Source organism: Mustela erminea, chromosome 10, assembly GCF_009829155.1.
Source record: "Mustela erminea isolate mMusErm1 chromosome 10, mMusErm1.Pri, whole genome shotgun sequence".
Taxonomy (NCBI): Eukaryota; Metazoa; Chordata; class Mammalia; order Carnivora; family Mustelidae; genus Mustela; species Mustela erminea.
In genome coordinates, this window is record NC_045623.1 from 61920822 (window position 1) to 61941578 (window position 20757).

At 43.6% G+C, this 20757-nt stretch overlaps 1 protein-coding gene across 15 annotated transcripts in view; it reads right to left on the minus strand.

Moving 5' to 3' along the window:
- Positions 1 to 20757, minus strand: part of FGGY (FGGY carbohydrate kinase domain containing) — a 520049-nt gene that overhangs the window by 380722 nt on the left and 118570 nt on the right. For 8 of the 15 annotated variants that reach the window (XR_004276097.1, XR_004276096.1, XM_032301938.1 and 5 more), the window contains 2 exons: positions 10024 to 10102; positions 3971 to 4185 (listed from right to left, as the gene is read on the minus strand). The exons of 2 other annotated variants lie outside the window; for them this stretch is intronic. Coding sequence is in view for 10 of the 13 variants with exons in the window: in XM_032301938.1 (XP_032157829.1) it covers positions 3971 to 4171 (201 nt within the window). In the remaining 3 variants the exon portion in view is untranslated. Of the gene's footprint in view, positions 1 to 3970; positions 4186 to 10023; positions 10103 to 20757 lie in introns of those variants that run through there. 5 more of the 15 variants (XM_032301944.1, XM_032301945.1, XM_032301946.1 and 2 more) reach the window with 2 other exon arrangements.

A 20757-nucleotide genomic window follows, 5' to 3' on the forward strand; every position in this document is an offset into this window, starting at 1 on the left:
ATGGAAAGAAGGCAAAGATGTGGCCTGAGTTGAGGCTTATCACTGACTTCCTAAGTGGCTTAGGGAAAGGCCCCTAACTCTCTGGGTCTCCATTTCTCTCTTCAGCTATAAAATGGGAACTACCACCCTGCCCCACCTACCTTGCATGACAATCAAATGGCTATGAACACGCTTTGTAAACTACACAGGTTCTGTGACTGTGAGGGGTTAACATTATTGCTCAATCCCACATGGGTTACTCCCTCTCTGCTCCTCCTCCCTCCAACCATTACTCACATAGCTAGTACAACTTAGAACAAAACAGTACTTCACTGGCCTCATAGGTGCTGAGTTACAACTTAGAACAAAACAGTACTTCACTGGCCTCATAGGTGCTGGGTTTTTCCATTCAACTGGACTATTTCATCCTTAGGGGCACAGAATTTGTTATATACCTCTTCTGTACACACTCCAGGACTTAACAAAAACCACAGCACATAGTAGTGCTCAGAGAATAAAGTGAGAACTAGAGGATACTTGACAAATGCCTCTTGGCTGAAAGACATCTCCTGCTTATCTTTTTCCTATTTGCTAATCGAAGCTGGTACTGACTAGACACCAACTTGAACATTTTCATCTTCTTGGGATGATTAAGATTGTGGGTCCAAAAAGAGATAGAGGTCCTTGAAATTAGGGACAGTATATATCGCTAAGACTTATGTGTTCCCACTGCACTTTTTAAACATGTGACTATCAACCCAATAAAGACCCTCCAATTTGGGGGGCAGTGGAAGTAGTCAAACAGAATATAGGATTTGGAGCCATCTTGCTGGGAGTCTTGTCCTGTCTCTAACACCTGTTAGTTTCAGAGCCTCAATATTCTATGTGTCAAACAGAAAGAGCGGCAGTCTATCTCATACAGTTACTACGACACTTAAGCAAGATGAGGGATACCACCATTTTGCTTGTTTGTTTTTAGCTCCAAGTAACATTAATGCAGTGACCACTGATTGAGCAGCAACACTGTGTCAGGGAATGTGTTAGCTGCTGGGAACAAAGGAGTGATTCTCTTCAAGAGTTCAGCTCATGGTTTTGAGGAAACCAAACAAGTCACCGATTACAGTGCAATCCAATAAGGACCAGATCAAATGCTCTATGGTGAGGACAGGGTGAAGACAGTGGGCTCTGGGGCAGCAGAGAGGGCTTTCTCACCCTCTCCTTCCTCTCAGGTTGGCAAGAGAGGCAGGGGTCAGAGGTCATCAAAGAAGGCTCCCAGGAGCAAGTAATGCTGAAGATTACCAGTACCTGTGTACGAGGTGGGCAGCTGAGTGAAGAAGGTAAGAGAATATTCCAGATAATGAAAATAACAGACATCTCATCCATTCATGTACTCAACAAACATGAAGCAGGCATACCAGAGACAAGGAACTCTGGAACTACAGATAGATAAGGCCTGAGCCCTGCTCATGGGGCACACAGTTTCCACAGGAGCAGTCGGAAAGGCACCTGCAACGCAGTATGGTTAGTACGACAATGAGGGTGAGCTCAGGGTCCCCTACACAGCGGCAAATTCTGAAAACTTCAGGGAGCTTAATAAGACTTCCAAGCAGGGGGCATGGGGAGTGAAATGGGACTGGAGAGAGGGGCAAAGGGTAGAGCATGAGGGGGGCAGCAGCAGCCCACCCCTTGCTCATATTAATCATGTGACCTCGGGTCGGTTACTTAACCCTTCAAAGCTCATTGCTTCCAGTTACAGAACAGGCAGAATAATACAAACTCTCTCAAGAGGCTGTCACGTGGACAAAAGGAAGCCACGGTAGCAAGTATTCAGCACGGTATCTGGAACGTGAATGCCCAAGAATGTCACCATCGCCACCATCTTATTACTTTTGTTGCTGATGTTCTGATTAACTGGACTACGAGGAAAACCATCTCCAGCGGTGGGAACCACTCAGGGAAAGGAAAGTACTACCGCCACTCTCAAGCTCTTCCTTAAGTCTTTGAAAAAGAAGACACAGAACAAGATGTATACTGCGTTGCCCTCTGCCCTATGCCAGCACTTGCCAAAGCCTCCCACACAGAGAACCCTAACCAGACAGGGAGGGAGCAAAGGGTTCCAAAAGGCACCTCCCTAATTGACTCTGACATTTCAGGGTTTTATCTTCGAAGTTCATTCTCCTCCGCAAGCTACCCATTTCTGTGACTGTTAACCTTCCTCATCGCCACAGGAAGAGGCAATGCTTCTTCATTTCCAGGCACTTTTAGGGTACTAGGAGTTTACTCACTTAGTCCTCACAATCACCCTTTGGAGATAAGCTACAATGATCATTCCCCTTTTACAGATAAGGAAACTCGTGCAAGAAACCTGAAGTAATTTGTCCAGGATGATGAGCTCATCAATGTTGGCAACGGGCTGTCAATCCAAACAGTGGGACTGGGGAATCTATCCCCTACGGTGAGCTACCTCCTTGGTATAAAAATGCTTCCTTCTCTAAGTCTCACACCAGCAATGAGCTGCAAGTAGTTGGGTCACGCCCATGCTATGCCTTCTGGCACATGGCCACGCAGCCATACTCCATGTGAGGGGACAGCCTAAGACCCAGCAGCTTTACCCTAGGAGCCTCGATAAAATAGCCTCACTTAGGACAAAAGCCCATGGCACTCCTGGGGCTCACGGGGTTCACACGGATGACAAGCTGGCCGCCGCCGGGAGGTGATTAAAAATCTACCATTAAACCAAGCTGTACTTAGAGCAGACCTTTTTTAAAGTAGCTTTTCATCAGGGGATTATATTTTCTTCTTGACAATTTCCTTAATGGCAAGAAAAGCTATACGTTAGAAGAACAAAGGAGACCCAAGGGCAAAGAGTAGAAGATTCTCACTAAGGCAGGGGTGGAGAGCAAGGAGGGAGGTGGAAGATTAAACAGGCAGAAGGCATGTGCCCCCACTTTTATTCCTATAGAAGGCTCCGGCTCTGCCCACCCCCACCTCCCCTCTCTGCCTTCTTCTCTGGGGGCACTAACAGCAGCCCAGAGCTCATTAAAGTTTAAACAGACTGATCAATACAGACAGAATGGTGAATTGTCCATCTGCAAATTACCAAGCTCTTCATGAATATTTAAGGAACAAAACTAGGAACAGGGAGAAAAGAAAAACCAGGACTTTATTTTTCCCTCTGAAAGAAACAAAAGACAAAAGTATCTCTGTCCTTCCTGTTCACCAGGTTCTAAAACCAGTCAAGTGTGACAAGCGAGCGTCACTTCCTTTCCCAAGCCAGCGGGCAGACTACAATCCAAGGCCATTCCACATCAGCGGGTGTCTGGCACAACTCGATGTCCTTGCTTTCTCAAAACACACCACGTGTACCTGCTACTCGGGCCTTTGCACATGCTGTTGCCTCTGAATGAAATGAGGCTCCTCCGACCTGTCCACCTGGAAGGTAGGACAGTCCAGCAACTCACAGTGCAGCGTTGGAGTCACTCCCGCCTACCTTCTAACTGCATGAACTTGGGTAACTGACCTAACCTTTCTGCACCTGCTTCCTCCTCGATACAAAAGGGGTTGTAATAGGGCTACCTTCCTACAGTCGTTGCAAGGATTCACATACACCACGCATGCTAACAGAGTTTATTATAGCAGTGGACATGCATGAAGGCATGGGTGTTAGCTATGATTATCAGTGACCTCTTCCACATTTGGTTACATGTGAACAGAATCTGCATGTTCCACACCCTGGGTCCTGTCTCCCTGAGCTCCTCTGGATTACCCTTTCCTCAGCTCCAGCCATAGCCACTGAGGACCCTGCAAGTACTAAGTCACAGTTTAACCATCTGCTGTTCTCTGCCACTGGACTGTGAGTACCCGAAAGTCAAGGCCTGCATCTAAAGCATCCCAACACTGTCCCTGGTACCAGGTGTGCACAGCAGACATGCTCAGCAGGTGGGAGCAGGGGAGCATAAGCAAGGATAGAACAGCACAGCTGTGGCCATACCTTTGTGACAACACAGCATGCAGCCCAGATGTCCTCGGAGGACTGCTCATGGTGGTTGAGCTGAGGCTCCCAGTGGTTGATCGGCTGGTCTGCAAAAGCCAAAAGGATGCCCCTCTGGTCTACCAGAGCCGCACGCACACTTCCTGTTCCAACGTCCACACCCACGTAGTAGTTCCCTGGTTCCTGATCTCCGCCAAGCATTATGGTCCCTCCACCTGCAGTGACCAAGGACAAAAACCACATGAAGACCCAGTGGGTCTGCACAATCAGGCACAAAACACCTTCAAGTGGAAATGAAAGGGGCGCAGCTGACCACTGGTGGTCATTTACTTATTCTACCCAACTGCTCACACTATGCCAACAGGTAGGTGGTGGGTAAACAAGACAGGCAAGGCCTCAGACATGGAGTTTCCATGCTTGGAAGGAAGTCAGATGTTCAGCAGTTGTGAGTTGCATAATTAAGTGAAGTCATGATACTGGGTGAAAAGGGCTATACAGGAAAACATGGGGCCGTGGAATCCGGCCAATCCGGAGGTAACAGACATGCATTTATTCTCACTGAATTTGACTCAGGAGGAGGACAGTGGCCACAGGACTACAAAGGAACCTCATCTACCCTGTCAAAAGCTCACTCCAAAAATGGTCTACTAAGTACCTGTTACATGCCCAACACGGTGAAAAGTCCATGCACCCCCTCTATCCCTCACTAGGACCCTGGAAGGAGTACACTTAAATCTCTAATTCACAGGTTATCGGGGGAAACTCCAAGAGGCACATGCTACTCTCTTACAGCAAGGTCCACACATGTGAGAAGAGTAAATGTACATGATGCACACTGTACTGATGGGGAAACAGGTCTCAGGGAAGCGAAGAGAGGTGGCGGCATCACTAACAAGCAGCCAGGACCCGCGGTCTCCCCTCTGCGCACTGCCAAGTCCCAGGCCTTTCCCACTCGCTCTTAACAGCTTGCAAGGTCGTTGTGGAGAAGAGGCAAATACACTGCAGCCCAGTGTTGAAGTGACTGGGAATGGGGAAGGAGCCTCACGGGAGACAGGATCAGGAATTTGTTAGACAATCTGTTTTCTTTACAGACCCCTTGTGAGTTACAAGGAAATCGGACCAGAGAACACTCAGGAATTCCTTAGCCTTCATTGCTGCTCCAAGTCCCTCTGGTCAGATTAGCCCACGTGACACAGAAATCTCACAGGGGCTTTCATTTCCCAGATCAGCCTTCCACTGAGTAAGAACAAACCCCCAAGACAAGCACTCGGGTGAACAGGCTACAACTCCCCAGGTGAGCCCGGGGCAGCCGCAGCACCCGGAGTCTCATTTCCACCCAGAAAGCTGTCTGAGCCCTTCCATTTCAAAAAGGTAATGTTTCCCTCGCAAAGTCACACTTGGGGTTTCTAAAACGAGGCCAGCCCGCAGATGTTCAGTTACTGCTTCCTGGATATTTATCCCAGTCAGAATCAGCTTCATTAAAAGTGATTGCTTCTGACTTAATCACAATGATTCCCCAAAGGTATCTGCCCCCTCCAGCTTGCAGGCTCCGGGGCAGGTGGAGAGGGAAACCGGGAGGCCATGGTGAGCCTAAGTGCTACCTTCAGCTGGGCTTCGGGAACAGCTCCTGAGCTCCAGCCTCTGCGCTTTCCCATCATCCTGCCTCCCTCCCTTACAAGGTTTCAGGAGCTACATGGGACCCACGGCCCGTTATCAAGCTACGCATTCCTTCATTTTCTTCAAGCCATGACTCAAAGAGAAAGTTGAGCTGCTCCCTGTGAAACAGGCTGGGCCTGGCCCTGCCCTCCGTGCCTCCCTTCCTCCCCGCCTCCCCAGAGCGATCCCTCTGGCCCCTCTGCAGGGTCCTTGCTCAGGACTCAGGACGGCTGCAGAACAGCCTGATGCCTGGGGCATGGCATCCCAGGCCCACCAGGAGCTTCCCTCTGCGGCAGTCCTTGAACACAATCCTGCCCATTCTCACAAGAAACATCAGATGTCCTGGAGCTCCTCCAAACCTCCTAGGGTTCCTCGCAGGTTCCCAGGTGCGTCTGGCCCACTGCTTTGGACTTGCCCTTCCCTTCCTAACCCCTTCTTCTCTTGTGTGCCTGGTGATCACGGACTTACATTTTCAGTTCCAACTCGACCAATCTCCCCTTCAGGAAAGACTTCCTTGTCTTTCTCCAACCCTTGGTGCCAGGAGAGTACCGCATTCCTACTTTCTTTTAAATCCTAACCATTCTGAAATGTGATTTATTTTTGGTTCCAAGTCTGACTCCCTTACTGGCCTGAACCTGAAAAACAAAGGAATTTAGTGATTTCTGTATCCCTAGCTCCTAGCAGTGTCTGGGATAGAATCAATTCTCAATAAATGTGTACTGAATGAACAACTAGCTCGGTGAAATCAATAGAAAACAAGGATGAAAAGGTTCCTGCTTTAATCATTTGAATTCTTAACTGTGTACTTATGGGCACTAGTGTTTGGCTTTGATTCTAATCTCTATATGCTTCGTTCATTCAATTAACAACTTTACTGAATGCCTACAACCACATTTTATTAATTCTAGGATACTCTTTTTTTTTTCACATTTTGCTTCTCTGAAATCAGTGACTCCCACAATCAATGGCATCTTACAATTAATTGGTAACATTGTCTTTCTTTCTTAGTGGTAAATGAAATAATAATGCATCCTGCAACTCCATGATGGATCTTCAAAGAAATGCAGAGGATGCCAGGGACGAGGCACCCCTGCTAAGAGCTAAGGATCCCTTAAAGGACAAAATAGAATGGTGCACTGGCTCAGAGCTTCCTCAACATTCTTTACCTGCAAATATGAGGAAGACTGACCAAGCCAGCTGCCACACTCACCTCTTCTTCACTTGGAATTCCCTCTTTTCACATCTCACTGTCTCAGGTGTGAAGGCCCAGGGATGCCGTTCCTAACACTGATCCTAGCGTACCAACAACCCTCTGCCCTTGGCTGGAGCCCTCCAAGACTATTCTAAGAGAAACAAGGAAACAAATAGGAAATGAAGAATGCATACAGGCTGCCCAGCCATCGCCCAGGCTGCTCCCCACTCCTGCCAGCCCCAGTAACAAGACAGATTCCCCCAAGAGACGGGCCCCGCTCCTCGAGTCTGAGCTCCTTGCTTCTATCTCTATCTTCCTCAGTTGGGAGCACAACATCTTATTACCCACCACCCAGACATCGATTTATTTCCAGCAAAATCCAAAGGCAGATTTCTACTCTGCAGCTCACCCAGGGCTTATCCCAGTTCTGAGTTTTGGACCCATGTCTTCACTAAACAGGAAACAGCCCACCTTTTAGGAGAGCCCCTGCCTTTTATGAAGGCTGGAGCTTTACTGGTAAACAATTAACTCCATTGTTGCTGGGGATCACAGCTGGCCCCTGTGCCAATGTGGTGCCTGGCACACAGCAGGAACTTGATAAGTCTTTGTGACTCCGTGGATACCTTTAAAACCTATCCTCAGGGAATAATAAAAGGTACTATGTTTACTGTATCTCCAATGCTCTGTTCCATAGCTTGCTTATATTGCCATACCACTTTTAATCCTGACCTCAACTCCTAAAGACAATTCGGAAAATACCATCCCATTTTACGGATAAGGAAAATTGAGTCCCAGGCAGGTAAAGCAGCTTGCTCCTGTATGTCATATAACTAGTAAGGAATAGAGTTGACAGCCATCCCACTTCCTCTGGTTCCAAAGTCACCAACCATTCCTAGGGTGCTATACCACCTGATTCTCCTCCATTTATTAAACGCATATTTGCCAAGGACTGTCCCTCCTCTATCTAAGACTGCCTACCTCTGAACTCAAGCCTCCTACCTCTAGAGCCTGACCCTTCCCCAATGCCAAGCTGCCTCTCGCTGACAACCCCCCGTCCCCCATTTCTAGACCACATTACCAAGGCATCGGTCAGAGGCAGTCAAATCCACAGGGACCAGGGCACCAAACCTCCCAGCACTGTTCCCGCACACCTCCAAGTTCATGTTTTTCTAAGAAATAGATCCTAATTAAATATTTCAGGTTCACCATGTTTCCCATTACTATAGTTTTAAGTGATCTCTTTGTGATTGTTTCCACACCTGGACCCTGAAAGCAGGGAAGCAAGCAAGTTCAAGCCCTTGGGCGGCTTCCCTGAAACTTGACCCTGAGAGTTTTAAAAACCCTGCCAGAGAATTTTCTGCACCTCAGATCCCTTGCCTTGCCTTCTGTGCCCTTTGTTCCTCAGTCACAAGTACTCGGCGGTGTCCTGGACTCCAAACTATATCCAGTTCCCCTTCTCAATAAAACAACTGCAAAATGGAAAACATTCCATTTTCTAATTTGCTAAGAAAAAAAAAATAATAACGTAGGATCCGTCTGTGTGTCTGGCATTTGCACATATGCCTTAATCTCTTCCAAATGAAACTCAACCAAGTTGGTAAACCTATCACCACTTTGTAATTCAGGGGGATGGGGAAATTCGCCCAAGCCCCACAAACTGCTAACAGCAGCCCCAAGATTTGAACCCCGGCCTCTACCGCAAGCGTAGGGCTCCCTCCACAACACCCACATAAAACTGAAAACAGAACTGTTAACTTCTTCAATAACAATTATCAACAAATAGCAATTTGTTCCTACAAATGTAGCAACAACTAGCAATTATAAAGCTCTACTCTGCAAATCACCCACATGATTTTGCGATTCCATCACTCCCTGTGAGGTAGGCAGTATGAGCCCAATTTCCAGTTAAAGAGACTGAGGTTCTCAGCAATAAAGCTGTTTAAGGTCACACAGTACAAAACCTGAGGAGCTGGGATTTGAAGCTAAGTTGGAAAGGCTGTAAAGCCCAATTTGTGAACAGTGAGGGTCAGAACTCTGGTTCTATCTCATTCTTTCTGGGTGAAGATGAAAACTCTAAAAAGAGAAATTACTGTTAGGACTACGGGGATGGTGACCGGCAGACAGAAATGAGGACGTGGGCTGTGGGGACTACAAGAAAGAATATAACAGAGAAAAAATTCAAGCTGTGCTGGACACAAGTCCTGGGACACCTAACTTCTCAGCCTGCAGCCTCCCATCCAAGTACCCAGAGCGGAAGGTGAGGTAGGAAAGACATTAGGGTTGGAAGCCAACAGCCAAGAAAGAATTCTTGAGACATCTTTGGTGCAAAAGGTGGTTTCAAATCAAAGCCTGGTGGGACAGGACCCTGCCCTGGGGTCAAGAGGAGTGGCCCATTATATACTTTCAAGCTGGGAGAGGTTAAGGATAGCACAAGCCTCCCAGGTGTTTTGGAAACAAGGTTTCCAGGATCCCGATCTGGGCTAGCTATTGTTGGGACAGGTCATTTATTATTGTTAGTAAACCCTCAGTCATGAGACCCTTCAGATGCATATGGGGAGGGGGTCACAAGCTTAGAGGATGATTGCTGACCTGTATCTGCGGGGGAGAGATAAAGGAAGTTTCCAAAGGCATTTTTATATGTTAAAGTAGACTCACAGAATCCTGAGGGTTGGGCTATGCCCTTAGCAAAGTATTAGCATAGAGGCAGCTGCTTCCTAAAGGAATGTCACTCTGCCTGTTTCAAGGACTTGCCAATGGGCTGTAGATAGTGAGGAAATGTAACATTTTTCTTCTGCCTTTGTTTCCCACATCAGACAGGACTCATTTTTAGTCCCTACTCATGATCAAAATACTGTTCCTATGATAAATATTTACACGGTTCATCAAATAATAGCTTGTATAAATATTATTAGTAATATGCTGCAGGAAACCACAGACTTCACGGCTGATTCTTCAACAAACGTGCAAGTTGCTCAAATGCAGCATGACCAAGGAAGAGGGACATGGGCTTGGGGGGCCGTTCTCTGCAAAACTACTTCAGCAATTCTAAGAAGGGGGTCAATGCTACAAATACTGTGCTGAAAACCCAAAAACCCACCACCTGGGGGTTGTTCTTTGATCTTTCCTTCCTCCTTTTCCCCTCCATAACTTAATAGTAATAATATTGTTTCCTAAGACTACAATCCTCCAGAGTGGGTGAGCTTACCTTCAGTCTTATTTCTTAAAAAGTCACTCCTCCAGGACCAATTAGTTGACAGTGTGAGCAGAAACAGTGTCCCAGGGATCTGAAAGGGAACGCAGTAGCCTCTTCAACTTTGATCTTTGGACTTTGCTGGGAGCTCAGGTACCAGAGTACCACACTATTTAGTTAGTCATACTGCAAGCAGACAATGGTAAGTTTGGAAAGAAAAATATAAGCAATGAGTACGCCTGTCCACTTCAGTCTTCTAACAGAAAGAACTAAACAGCACTTTATTATTTTTTTTAAACAGGAAACAACAAGTGTTGGAGAGGATATGGAGAAAGGGGAACCCTCTTACACTGTTGGTGGGAATGCAAGTTGGTGCAGGCACTTTGGAAAACAGTGTGGAGATTCTTCAAAAAATTAAAAATAGAGCTACCCTGGGGTGCCTGGGTGGCTCAGTAGGTTAAAGCCTCTGCCTTCGGCTCAGGTCATGGTCCCAGGGTCCTGGGATCAAGCCCTGCATCAGGCTGTCTGCTCAGCAGAGAGCTTGCTTCCTCCTCTCTCTTCGGCTTTTCTGCTTACTTGTGATCTCTGCCTGTCAAATAAATAAATAAGACCTTAAAAAAAAAAAAATAGAGCTACCCTATGACCCTGCAATTGCACTATTGGGTATTTACAAAGATAGAGATGTAGTGAAAATAAGGCCCATCTGTACCCCAATGTTCATAGCAAAACTGTGGAAAGAGCCAAGATGCCCTTCAACAGACGAATGGATAAAGAAGATATGGTCCATATATACAATGGAGTATTATGCCTCCATCAGAAAGGAGAGAAAGGATGAATACCCAACTTTTGTATCAACATGGACGGGAATGGAAGAGATTATGCTGAGTGAAATAAGTCAAACAGAAAAAGTCAATTATCATATGGTTTCACTTACTTGTGGAGCATAAGGAATAACACGGAGGACGTTAAAAGAAGGAAGGGAAAAGTGAATTGAGGGAAATCGGAGGGGGAGACAAACCATGAGACACTGTGGACTCTGAGAAACAAACTGAAGGTTTTGGAGGGGAGGGAGATGGGGGTTGGGTGAGCTTGGTGGTGGGTATTATGGAGGGCACGTATTACAAGGAGCACTGGGTGTAGTGCATAAACAATGAATTTAGAACACTGAAAAAATAAAATTAAATTAAAAAACCTAAGTAGCACTTTAAATAAATCGCACACATGGTATGTAAGATGGTAAGAAAGCTTGGGATCGGAAGAAAAGAGTTAATCTGGCAATAATAACTGGTTGTCCATTGGTTTTACCAAGAATACACAGGGGAGAAAACAGTACAGGTCACTCACGGTTACTTATTCTCTTAACATGAAATGCTGTCTCCTACAGTTCCAATGTCATAGTGGTTTTTGATTAATTGAGATTATATAACTGAAGTTATTAGCATGACTAACCTGATGTGCGGCACATGCCCTGTCAACGGCAGGAATTACTAGGGCCATTATTATGTCCCTTACAACAATAAATCACCTCTGGACGTCTGCAGTATACAAAGTCTAGACCTGGGTGTTCTTACAATATCTAACATCTCCAATTCCAGTAAATACAGCAAATGTTAAGTGCTTTCTCTGTCCTGGGACAGTAGGACTAGGAAGCAAAAAATACAGCATCTCTGATTTTAGAGTCAACAACTTAACATAAGAATCTGATTTTTGAAAATCAAATGGCGATGACAAATTATTCCTAGTTTTTGTACTTCAAGCTAAACCGAATGCACCTAGTGAGTTACGTAGGACAGTAAAGTGGCTTCATGCTACCACCAGAATCCTAGCCACACTCCCAGGGCCAAGCATCCTATTCCAGGACCACCTTTCCCCACAAAATGCAGAGATGATGGCTAGAAAAGGAAGTACCAATTGACTGTCTTCTCCACTGTTCCAACCACTAGATCAGACATGGGATTTTTCAGGATGCTGAAGATCTTCACTATACGTCCCTTTTCAAAGACAAGCACCAGGTGATTCAAGGAGGTATACAGTATTAACAGCAGAAAGGCTGGCTATTCTTTTAATTCAAAGTTGGGTTCCAAAAGGCGGGGAAGTCAGAACTCATCCAACCACCCTGCCTGCCTCACCATGTGGCAGCCACAGAATGAAAACAGAGCCAGTTCTGCATGTGGGCCGAAACCACCACTCTCCGCCAGCCACACAGGCAAGACACAAGAGCTGACACGAATGCCAAATCCAACCATGTTGGGGACAAATGCACAGCATAGGTCCTAAAGAAATCATGGATGGAAAATCTGACTCATGAGAAGACATCCCCAAACTCCAACAACAAAGAGTGCCTTAAGAGCAGATGAAACTTTGCATTTCCCACATCCTCTTCTGTACGACACTGCCGGCTCCCTCTTCTTTTCAATCCTTGTGATCTGATAAAGCAATCCCTTATTTGTAATAATGCCTCCCAAGCTCCTTATAATTTATAATGCCTTACCAAGCTACTCTCTCTGCAGAAAAAGGGAGAAGGGATGCCACATTTATAACACCCAGTGACGCATGCGCTGTTTCTCCCAGTTACAGATGGGAATGCTGAAATTCTGCAAGTATCAATCTCCAGTTGAGGGTCACAAAGCCAAGAGAGGAAGGAGGCTGTATTCAAATCCAGGTTTGTCTAAGCTGGAGCAGTGCTCTTGCTACTGCTGTCCCTGAAATGACTTGGTTTTCCACGTGAACCAAGTTGCCTTTATCCTGGGCTAACTCAGAAGGCCCTTCCAACTGTGTTTATCCTATGAAAACTTCTTGGACACACAATCATTAGAAATGGCCTCTCCCTGATTCATAAAGATGACTTATATCACTATTCATGCCACTGTAAGAAACATTAGGTATTAACCGAGAATGTTCTACCTGCTACTTCCTTGTACCTGCTGATAGGCACAGTATATCTTAATATAATAACAGGGGAAGTACTGGGTTGTGGGAGAGGGGAAGATTCTTAATGTATAAAATGGTCAAATACCTTGTAAAATAAATAGCCTCTAAGGACTCAGTCTCTGGAGAGTTCCAGAAGCACTATCAGCAAGCCTCTCTTCTGTGTGTGGCACCCCGCTCCTCCCCCAGGACAACCTCCCTCCTTGGCCAGGCACGTATATAGAGGGGAGAAGGAAGATAGAGAGGGTCCTCAGACCAGGGGTCTCATCGGAGTCCGTCTATCTTCTACAAATCCATTTTACAATGAGTTCACTAAAAGCCAGAGTATAAATCTGATGGTCTCACACTCCCAGGGTCCTGGAAGCAGAAAAATGGCAAAAAAAGAAAGACAGTGAAGACTGGCATCCTGATTCTAAATGCTAAGTTATAATATTTTAACCCCAATATGCCAATTACCAAGCTAAGCCCATAACAGGGAAAACTGTACACACACTTAGTGATTTATTATTACGTGGACTCTTCTTTTTGGAACATGAATTCCTGACCTCTGAGTTCTGCATAATTTAAATATACGTGTAGTTTCTCTCCCTCTGTCACTTTCTTCTCCAAGAGGCTGCTGTTGATTTGCTGACATAATTAACTATGAAATGATTTTCTACAGAACTAAGCAGCCTTTCAAAGCAAGGCCGTTATCATTAGCATATTGGCTGGAATCCACGGCTTTTCCGAGAAAAATCACTCAAATTAAAACAACAGAAGAACCCACCAACCTCAGTGACTGCTGTCAGATATCAGCAAACTCAGGAAAGGCTGAGGGCAGTATTAGCTAGAACAACAAAATCCCTTCCCTGCACAATCTTCCAAAACTCCTTCCTCAGAGACCAGGGTCAGCCAGAAGCTGGCTGAGGTCTTTGGCCTCTTCTTGTGTTTACCTATTTATGAAACATGACCAGGTGGATTTAAGGTCCAAGGTGAAAGGCATAAAGAACGAGTTATTTGAAGATTAAACTTTACACTTGGGGGACTGGACAGCGCCTTTCACAAACAGGACCTGTTGAAATTACCAAGAGCTACAGGACAAGCTCAAATTGCTGACTACAACAGTGCTGCTTCTTCCCAAAATAACCCCAAGGACCTCAAAGCTCTGGCTCCTGCCTGCCTCCCTAACCTCATCCTCCTACCTCCCTACCACTTCCCCCTCCAATCTCAACCCCCTATACTTCAACCCAAGGACCTGTTAGCAGTCTCTCAAATACAGGTTAGGCACCTTTGTTCAGACTGCTCCTTTTTCCTATAATGTAAAGAATACAAATGAGCACCTCATAGAATCAGAAATATAATGAATACGTATGAACCTTTAGCCCCACAAATAATGAAGAAATGCAATATAAAACAATATAATTTTACATGTAACAAGTTGGCAAAAATGGAAAATATTGATACTACCCAGTTTGGGCAAGAGTGTGGGGAAATAGGCAGTTTCACATACTTTTAGTGATAGAGTAATGGGTTCAGCCTTTCTAAACAATCTGGCACTATCTGTCCACTTTTAAAAATCAACCCTTTTACCCAACAATTTAACTTCTAAGAATTTATGGATTGCCAAAAGGTAGATATCAAAATATACATTATAACATGTTTTTATCAAGGCAAGAGCACAGTCATAAAAACTCTGGAAACAAATTAACTGTTTATGAATAGGGGACTTGCTAAAACCTACACACAAGCAGCTATTAAAACCAGTGAGGAGGAGCTGAAGAAAAACGCTAATGATATGTTATTAAATAAAAGAGCAAGTTCTTCAAGATGCCAGTATGACCCCATTTGTACTTTTTTTTTTAAGAAGACTGTAAGTGGTTCTCAAACTGTGATCTCCAACAGAACAACGTCAGCATCACCAGGGAAGGCACTAGAAATGCAAATTCTCAGGCTCCAGCCCAGATCTAGGGATGCCAAAACTCTGGGAGTGCAGCTCCAAGGCCAGTGCCACAGAGGCCCTCCAGCGATCCTGACCCACGCTGCAGCAGGACAGCCAAAGCATCCTATAAAGACCTAACAGACGAGATTCAGAAAGAACACACAAACTCCAGCTTCCCACAGGGACACCCAGGGAAAAGAAAGGTCATGGAAACTTGGAGGGCTATCTCTAAATGCCTCTCTCCACTGCCCCCATTTTCACAAGAAGCACCTATTACGGTAATAATAAGGAAGATCTTCCTAATATGGAGTGGAACTCGTTGTGCATGGTTCCCACCCTCCACACCTCATTCTTGTAACCACAGGATCATCCAAACTACCTAATCCCTTTTAGGTAAGCTAGCCCTTCAAATGCTTTGAGATGATTCTTGTAACCTCCTGTTGGTCATCTTCCTCCATGCTATAGATTTCTGGTTCCTATAACGGCTCCCCGATGCCCTGGCTTTTTCTAAAATAAAAGGGATGAGGCACACTTGATACATTTCACAAGAAGGATCTTCAGACTCTCGTGTTCCCATATGACATTGTGCAGAGCCAAGGTAAGTGGACTGAGAGCACACAGTAAGCACATAGGTCTCCATCTGTCTGGAGAACCCCCTGGGATGCGACAAACACCAGGACAAATCAGGGGCCCATTCAGCCCAATATCCAATCTCTGACACTAATATCAGAATAATCTGTTCGGGGGAAAAAGGAAAGGGAGCTCAAATATCTTCACAAACTATGATGGAGGGTTCTGAGGGAGCCCTCATCTAGTACCCGAGTCTTCTCCTACTAAGTCCCTAAAATTAGTGCGACCGATGCTTTATCAGTATGTATCTTCACACGAGTCCAGATGTTTCCTGTATGTGTTTTGAGTCAAGCCTCATCTTGGATCAGTAAACTTCTTAGGAGCACTTACTCTGTGCCAGGCACGGTACCAGTGACTTAGGACATGGGCTTGCTATTCCTCCCAAAACCCTAGAGGGGTCCATGCTTAGAAATAGGATAACTAAGGTTCTGTGCACTTAGGTTACTTAGCCGCCGTCACAGAGCCAATAAAAACCAGAGAAGGACTTCAATCCTATGCCCCTTCCTCCACGCCACACAATTCTTCTATACATTCTAAGAGTAGCCTCATTCAAACATCAAAGTTGGTGAGAAATTCTATAATCCCAGAATTTGGTGAACCACACCAAGATTGGTCCGCTGAAATCACACTTAATTTTATAGAGCATCTTCCTCTCAGCCTTCATCCCTCACAACCCACCAGTAACGAAGTCCTTTTTTAAACTCTCCATCCCGTGGCCAGCTGAGCAGAATGCAAGCTACTCAGCCAACAGCCTGGTCTGTAACCAGAGACCCAAATCTGGATGGCCAAGGCGCTGGTAACACATTGAGCCTGAATGATTTCTACCTCATTTCTCTAGTCTCCCTAAACCTACCTCACACATACATCACTGTATATGTACCCACTGTTTGAACTCGTGCTTCCTCCATATTGATACAGACCTCGTCAATAATTTAAGATGATAGGGTGGAGTGGGGGAGGAGGGTTGTTATAGAAGTCTCCTGAGAGAAGTATGTCTCATTCGGGAAGGAAATTTCATCATTTCTCCCTCGCATGCCAAACCTACTTCTCCGAGATATACTATTCCCTTCTCTCCTCTCTCTCAGTGAGCGGCACCACCAACCACCGGGCTACTTAGCTGGGCATCTGGAGGTTATCATGACTCCCTTGCAGTTATTCTCAGCTTCTCTTCCTCCCTACACTACCTACTCAAACCCTTTCCTGCCTACCCTGTGTCCCAGGGACTATAATTGGGATTTCCTGGCACTCCAATCCTCTGTCCTCTAGTTGGGGTTGGCCAATGAGAGCACCAGCTTCAAGGAGGAAGGAGAGTAAGGTCAGGACTCCCTTTGCTGGGAGATGAACTGAACTACCTTATCTCTTGAACAAAGGTGCTGAATCCTCTAAAGGCAGCTCTCCACACATAGTTACTCCTCTGGGATTCTGGTAACCATTCCTCACCTTGCCCCCTTATTTTATTTTTTTTAAAGATTTTATTTATTTATTTATTGGACAGAGAGAGATCACAAGTAGACAGAGAGGCAGGCACAGAGAGAGAGGGGGAAGCAGGCTCCCCGCTGAGCAGAGAGCCCAATTTGAGGCTTGATCCCAGGACCCTGAGATCATGACCTGAGCCAAAAGCAGAGGCTTAACCCACTGAGCCACCCAGGCACCCCAACACCTTGCCCCTTTAAATAGAAGGATAGAACAATCCTATTGTTATTAGCCCTAGGGATGATTCAGGAGGCCCACATTCTCCTCAAATAGTTTGATTACTGAAAATTATCCTAATTGGAGGGTGTCTTGTTTCCTTTTGATCTACTTCCTGGATTGTGCCCTTTTGGGCCTTAAGAAATAAGTGGTCCTATTATTGCTGATGCCTGGATACTTCAAAATCCCTTCCTCACACCCTCAAATAGTCCCTTCTTTAAATTTTCTTCAGAAATTGAAGTTGAAGTTGAAGACCTCTACTGCTAGCCAAGATGGAGTTACAGGAACTGTATTTACCCTCCCACTAAAAACAACTTAAAAAAAAAAAAGGAAACAAGCTTCCAGAACTGTGAGAAAATACATTTCAGTCGTGTAAGCCACTCCCCCACACCAACACACACACACAAAAGGAAACAAAATATAGGAAACAAAGGTTCTCAGGACACTGGACATTAGGCAATGAAGTACAGCATGGGGGAAAATGAAGTGTCCTGAATTGGCTCAAGCTTAATGCGTGGGACTATGGCACAGAGGCGGAAATCAGCCAAGCCCTACAGTCTCCCTGAATGGAGGAGACAGAGCCAGGAGTTTGCAGAAAACAGGTTAGATTTCTTGGGGCAGAGTACAAGAAAGGAGAGAGTTGCACAGAGGGAGAAATCCAGAGAACTGCAAAGGGTGCTCCTCAAGTATTCAGTAGAGTACCAACCACTGTATGCATGTGAAGAAACCATCTGAGCCAGAGGCTCCCAGAGTGAACAACTTCACATAGCACCATGAATAGTACCTATTCACACCAGCCACAGTGGAAAACCTTGTCACTGAGTATAGTACATAGAAGAGTTTGACCTCAGCAGTGAGGAAGGATTAGCCCTGGTCCCACCTAACAAAGCTTAAAGCAAGACTCAAAAGAATCCAATGATTTCCTAATACCTCACACATGCCCCAGAATAAAGTTCGAGGGTATTTATAAAGTTACAAAAATATCTAGCACCAAACAAGGTAAAGTACATAATGTCTGCTATTCAATCAAAATTAACCAGACACACGAAGATGAAGGAAAAGACTAACCAAAATGAGAAAAAGCAATGGGCACTGACCTAGAATTGACATATTTGATAGAATTAGTAGACACAGATATTAAAACAACTATGATACCTGTATTTCATATGTTCAGAAAGCTAGAGAAGAGATTGAACTTGAAAGTTCAGACATGGAAGATATAAAAGACTCAGGCTGAAATGCTAAAAATGACAACTAAGATGTCTGTGATAGAAAACTGTATAGAATGGGACAATACAGAAGAAAGGATTAGTGACCTTCAAAATACAGTAACAGACACTATCCACTGACAAAAAGAGAAAAAAGATTTTTCAAAAATAAACAGCCATCAGTAAGCTGTGGAAAAACTTCAAATGGCATACTATATGTGAAATGGGAATCCCAGAAGGAAAGAACAAAGATTTCAGGAGCAATATTTGAAAATATATTGGCCACAAATCTTCCAAATTTGATGAAAACTATAAACCCATAGATTCAAGAATATCAATGAACCCTAAGCACAAGAAATATGAACAAAACTAACCCAAGAAAATCATATCCGAACTGTTCAAAACCAATGATAAAGAAAAATCTTAAAAGTAGCTTAGGGGAAGGGGTGGCAACAATATGCACAAAAGAAAGAAACATATGAGAAGGGCAACAGATTTCTCATCAGAAATAATAATTTAAACTATGAGACAGTAGAGTAAGATCTTTGAAATACTGAAAGAAAAAACTTCATATCTAAAATTCTCTACCTTGCGGGAAAAAACTTTCAAAACTCAAGCTTTAATAAAGACTAATTCAGACATAGAAAAGATGAAAAAATGCATCGCCAGCAGAAATCCTCACAAGAAGCAGAGAGGAAAATGTCAGCACATGAAAATCTGGATCTATAAAATGGAATGAAGGCCACAAGGGTAAATATGTGGGCACATATACTTTCTAAAAATTACTTGAATGTCTTAAAAAGATAACTGACTGCTTAAAACTAAAATAATAACCACATATAGTGGGGCTTAAACTTATGTGTAAGTAAAATGTACTACATAAAACACAGTAGCACAAAGGCTAGGAGGCAAGAATTATAAACATACTGTTATAGGGTTCTTATATTATATGTTAAGTAGAATAATCTCACTTGAAAGTTGACTCTAATAAATTAAAGATGTATACTATAAACCCTAAAGCAACCATTAAAATAATACCAAAAGAAGAAGTTATGTCTAATAAGGCAATATAGGAGGAAAAAAATGAAATTATAAAAAAACTAATCCAAAAGAAGGCAGAAAAAGGGAATAAAAAGAACAAAGAACAGATGGAACAAATAGAAAAGAAAAAAAAAAAGCTAGATGGTGTATTTAAAACAAACCATATGAATAATTATATCAAATATAGTCTAAATGCCTCCAATTAAAACACAGAGATTATCAAGCCCTACTTAGTTACCCAGTATAACTATATGCTGCCTACAAGAAACCCATTTTACACATAAGAAACACACAAGTTAAAAGTAAAAAGAAGAAAGATAATGCCATTAAATAGCATTCAAAAGAAAGCTTAATCATTATCATACTAAGTAGATTTCAGAGCAAAAATATTATATATATATAATTATATATATATATATAATAACTAAGTAGATTTCAGAGCAAAGAATATTATCAGAAATTAAGAAATAAAAAGGGGGATGATTCACCAAGATAACCCAACAATCCTAAATATTAACACACCTAATAACACTGCATAGAATACATAAAGCAAAATCTGATAGAACTGCAAAGAGAAATGCATATATCCACAACTATCCTCAGAGATGCTAATACTATTATCTCAATAACTGATACAGTACGTAACACAAAATCAGCAAGTTACGATGTAATATACCATGGTCAATATGGCTGTCATAATTGATATGTAAAACGCACTCTACCCAACAAGAGCAGAACACACATTCTTTTCAAGTATACATCAAACATTTACCAAGACACACCACATTCTGGGCCGTAAAACAAGTCTCAAGAAGATAAAAGGATTCAAATCATACCAAAGTACCTTCTGTGACCACAACAGAATTACAAATCATAATAAAAAGATGAGTATAAAGTCCTCAAATGTTTGGAAACTGAGTAACACACTTCTATCTAACACATGGATCAAAGAAGACATTTAAAAAACAGAAAGTACTTTAACTGAATGAAAATAAATATGTAGCAAAAGTCATAAGATGCACCTGAACCAATAAATTTATAGCATCAAATGCCTATTAGAAAAGTCATCTCAAATAAATAATCTTAATTATCCACCTTAAGAAATCAGAGCAGAGTTAAAGGATCTCAAAGTTGGCAGAAGAAAGGAAATAATAAATTTAAGAAGAGAAATCAGTAAGTTAAAAAAAAAAAAAAGAATATAGATGATAAATAAAACCAAAAGCTATTTTTTGAGAACAATAAAACTAATAAATTTCTGGACAAAATGATCAGGAAAATAAAGAGAGAAGATAACAACATTAGGAATAAGGGAGATGAAATCACAACAGATTCTAT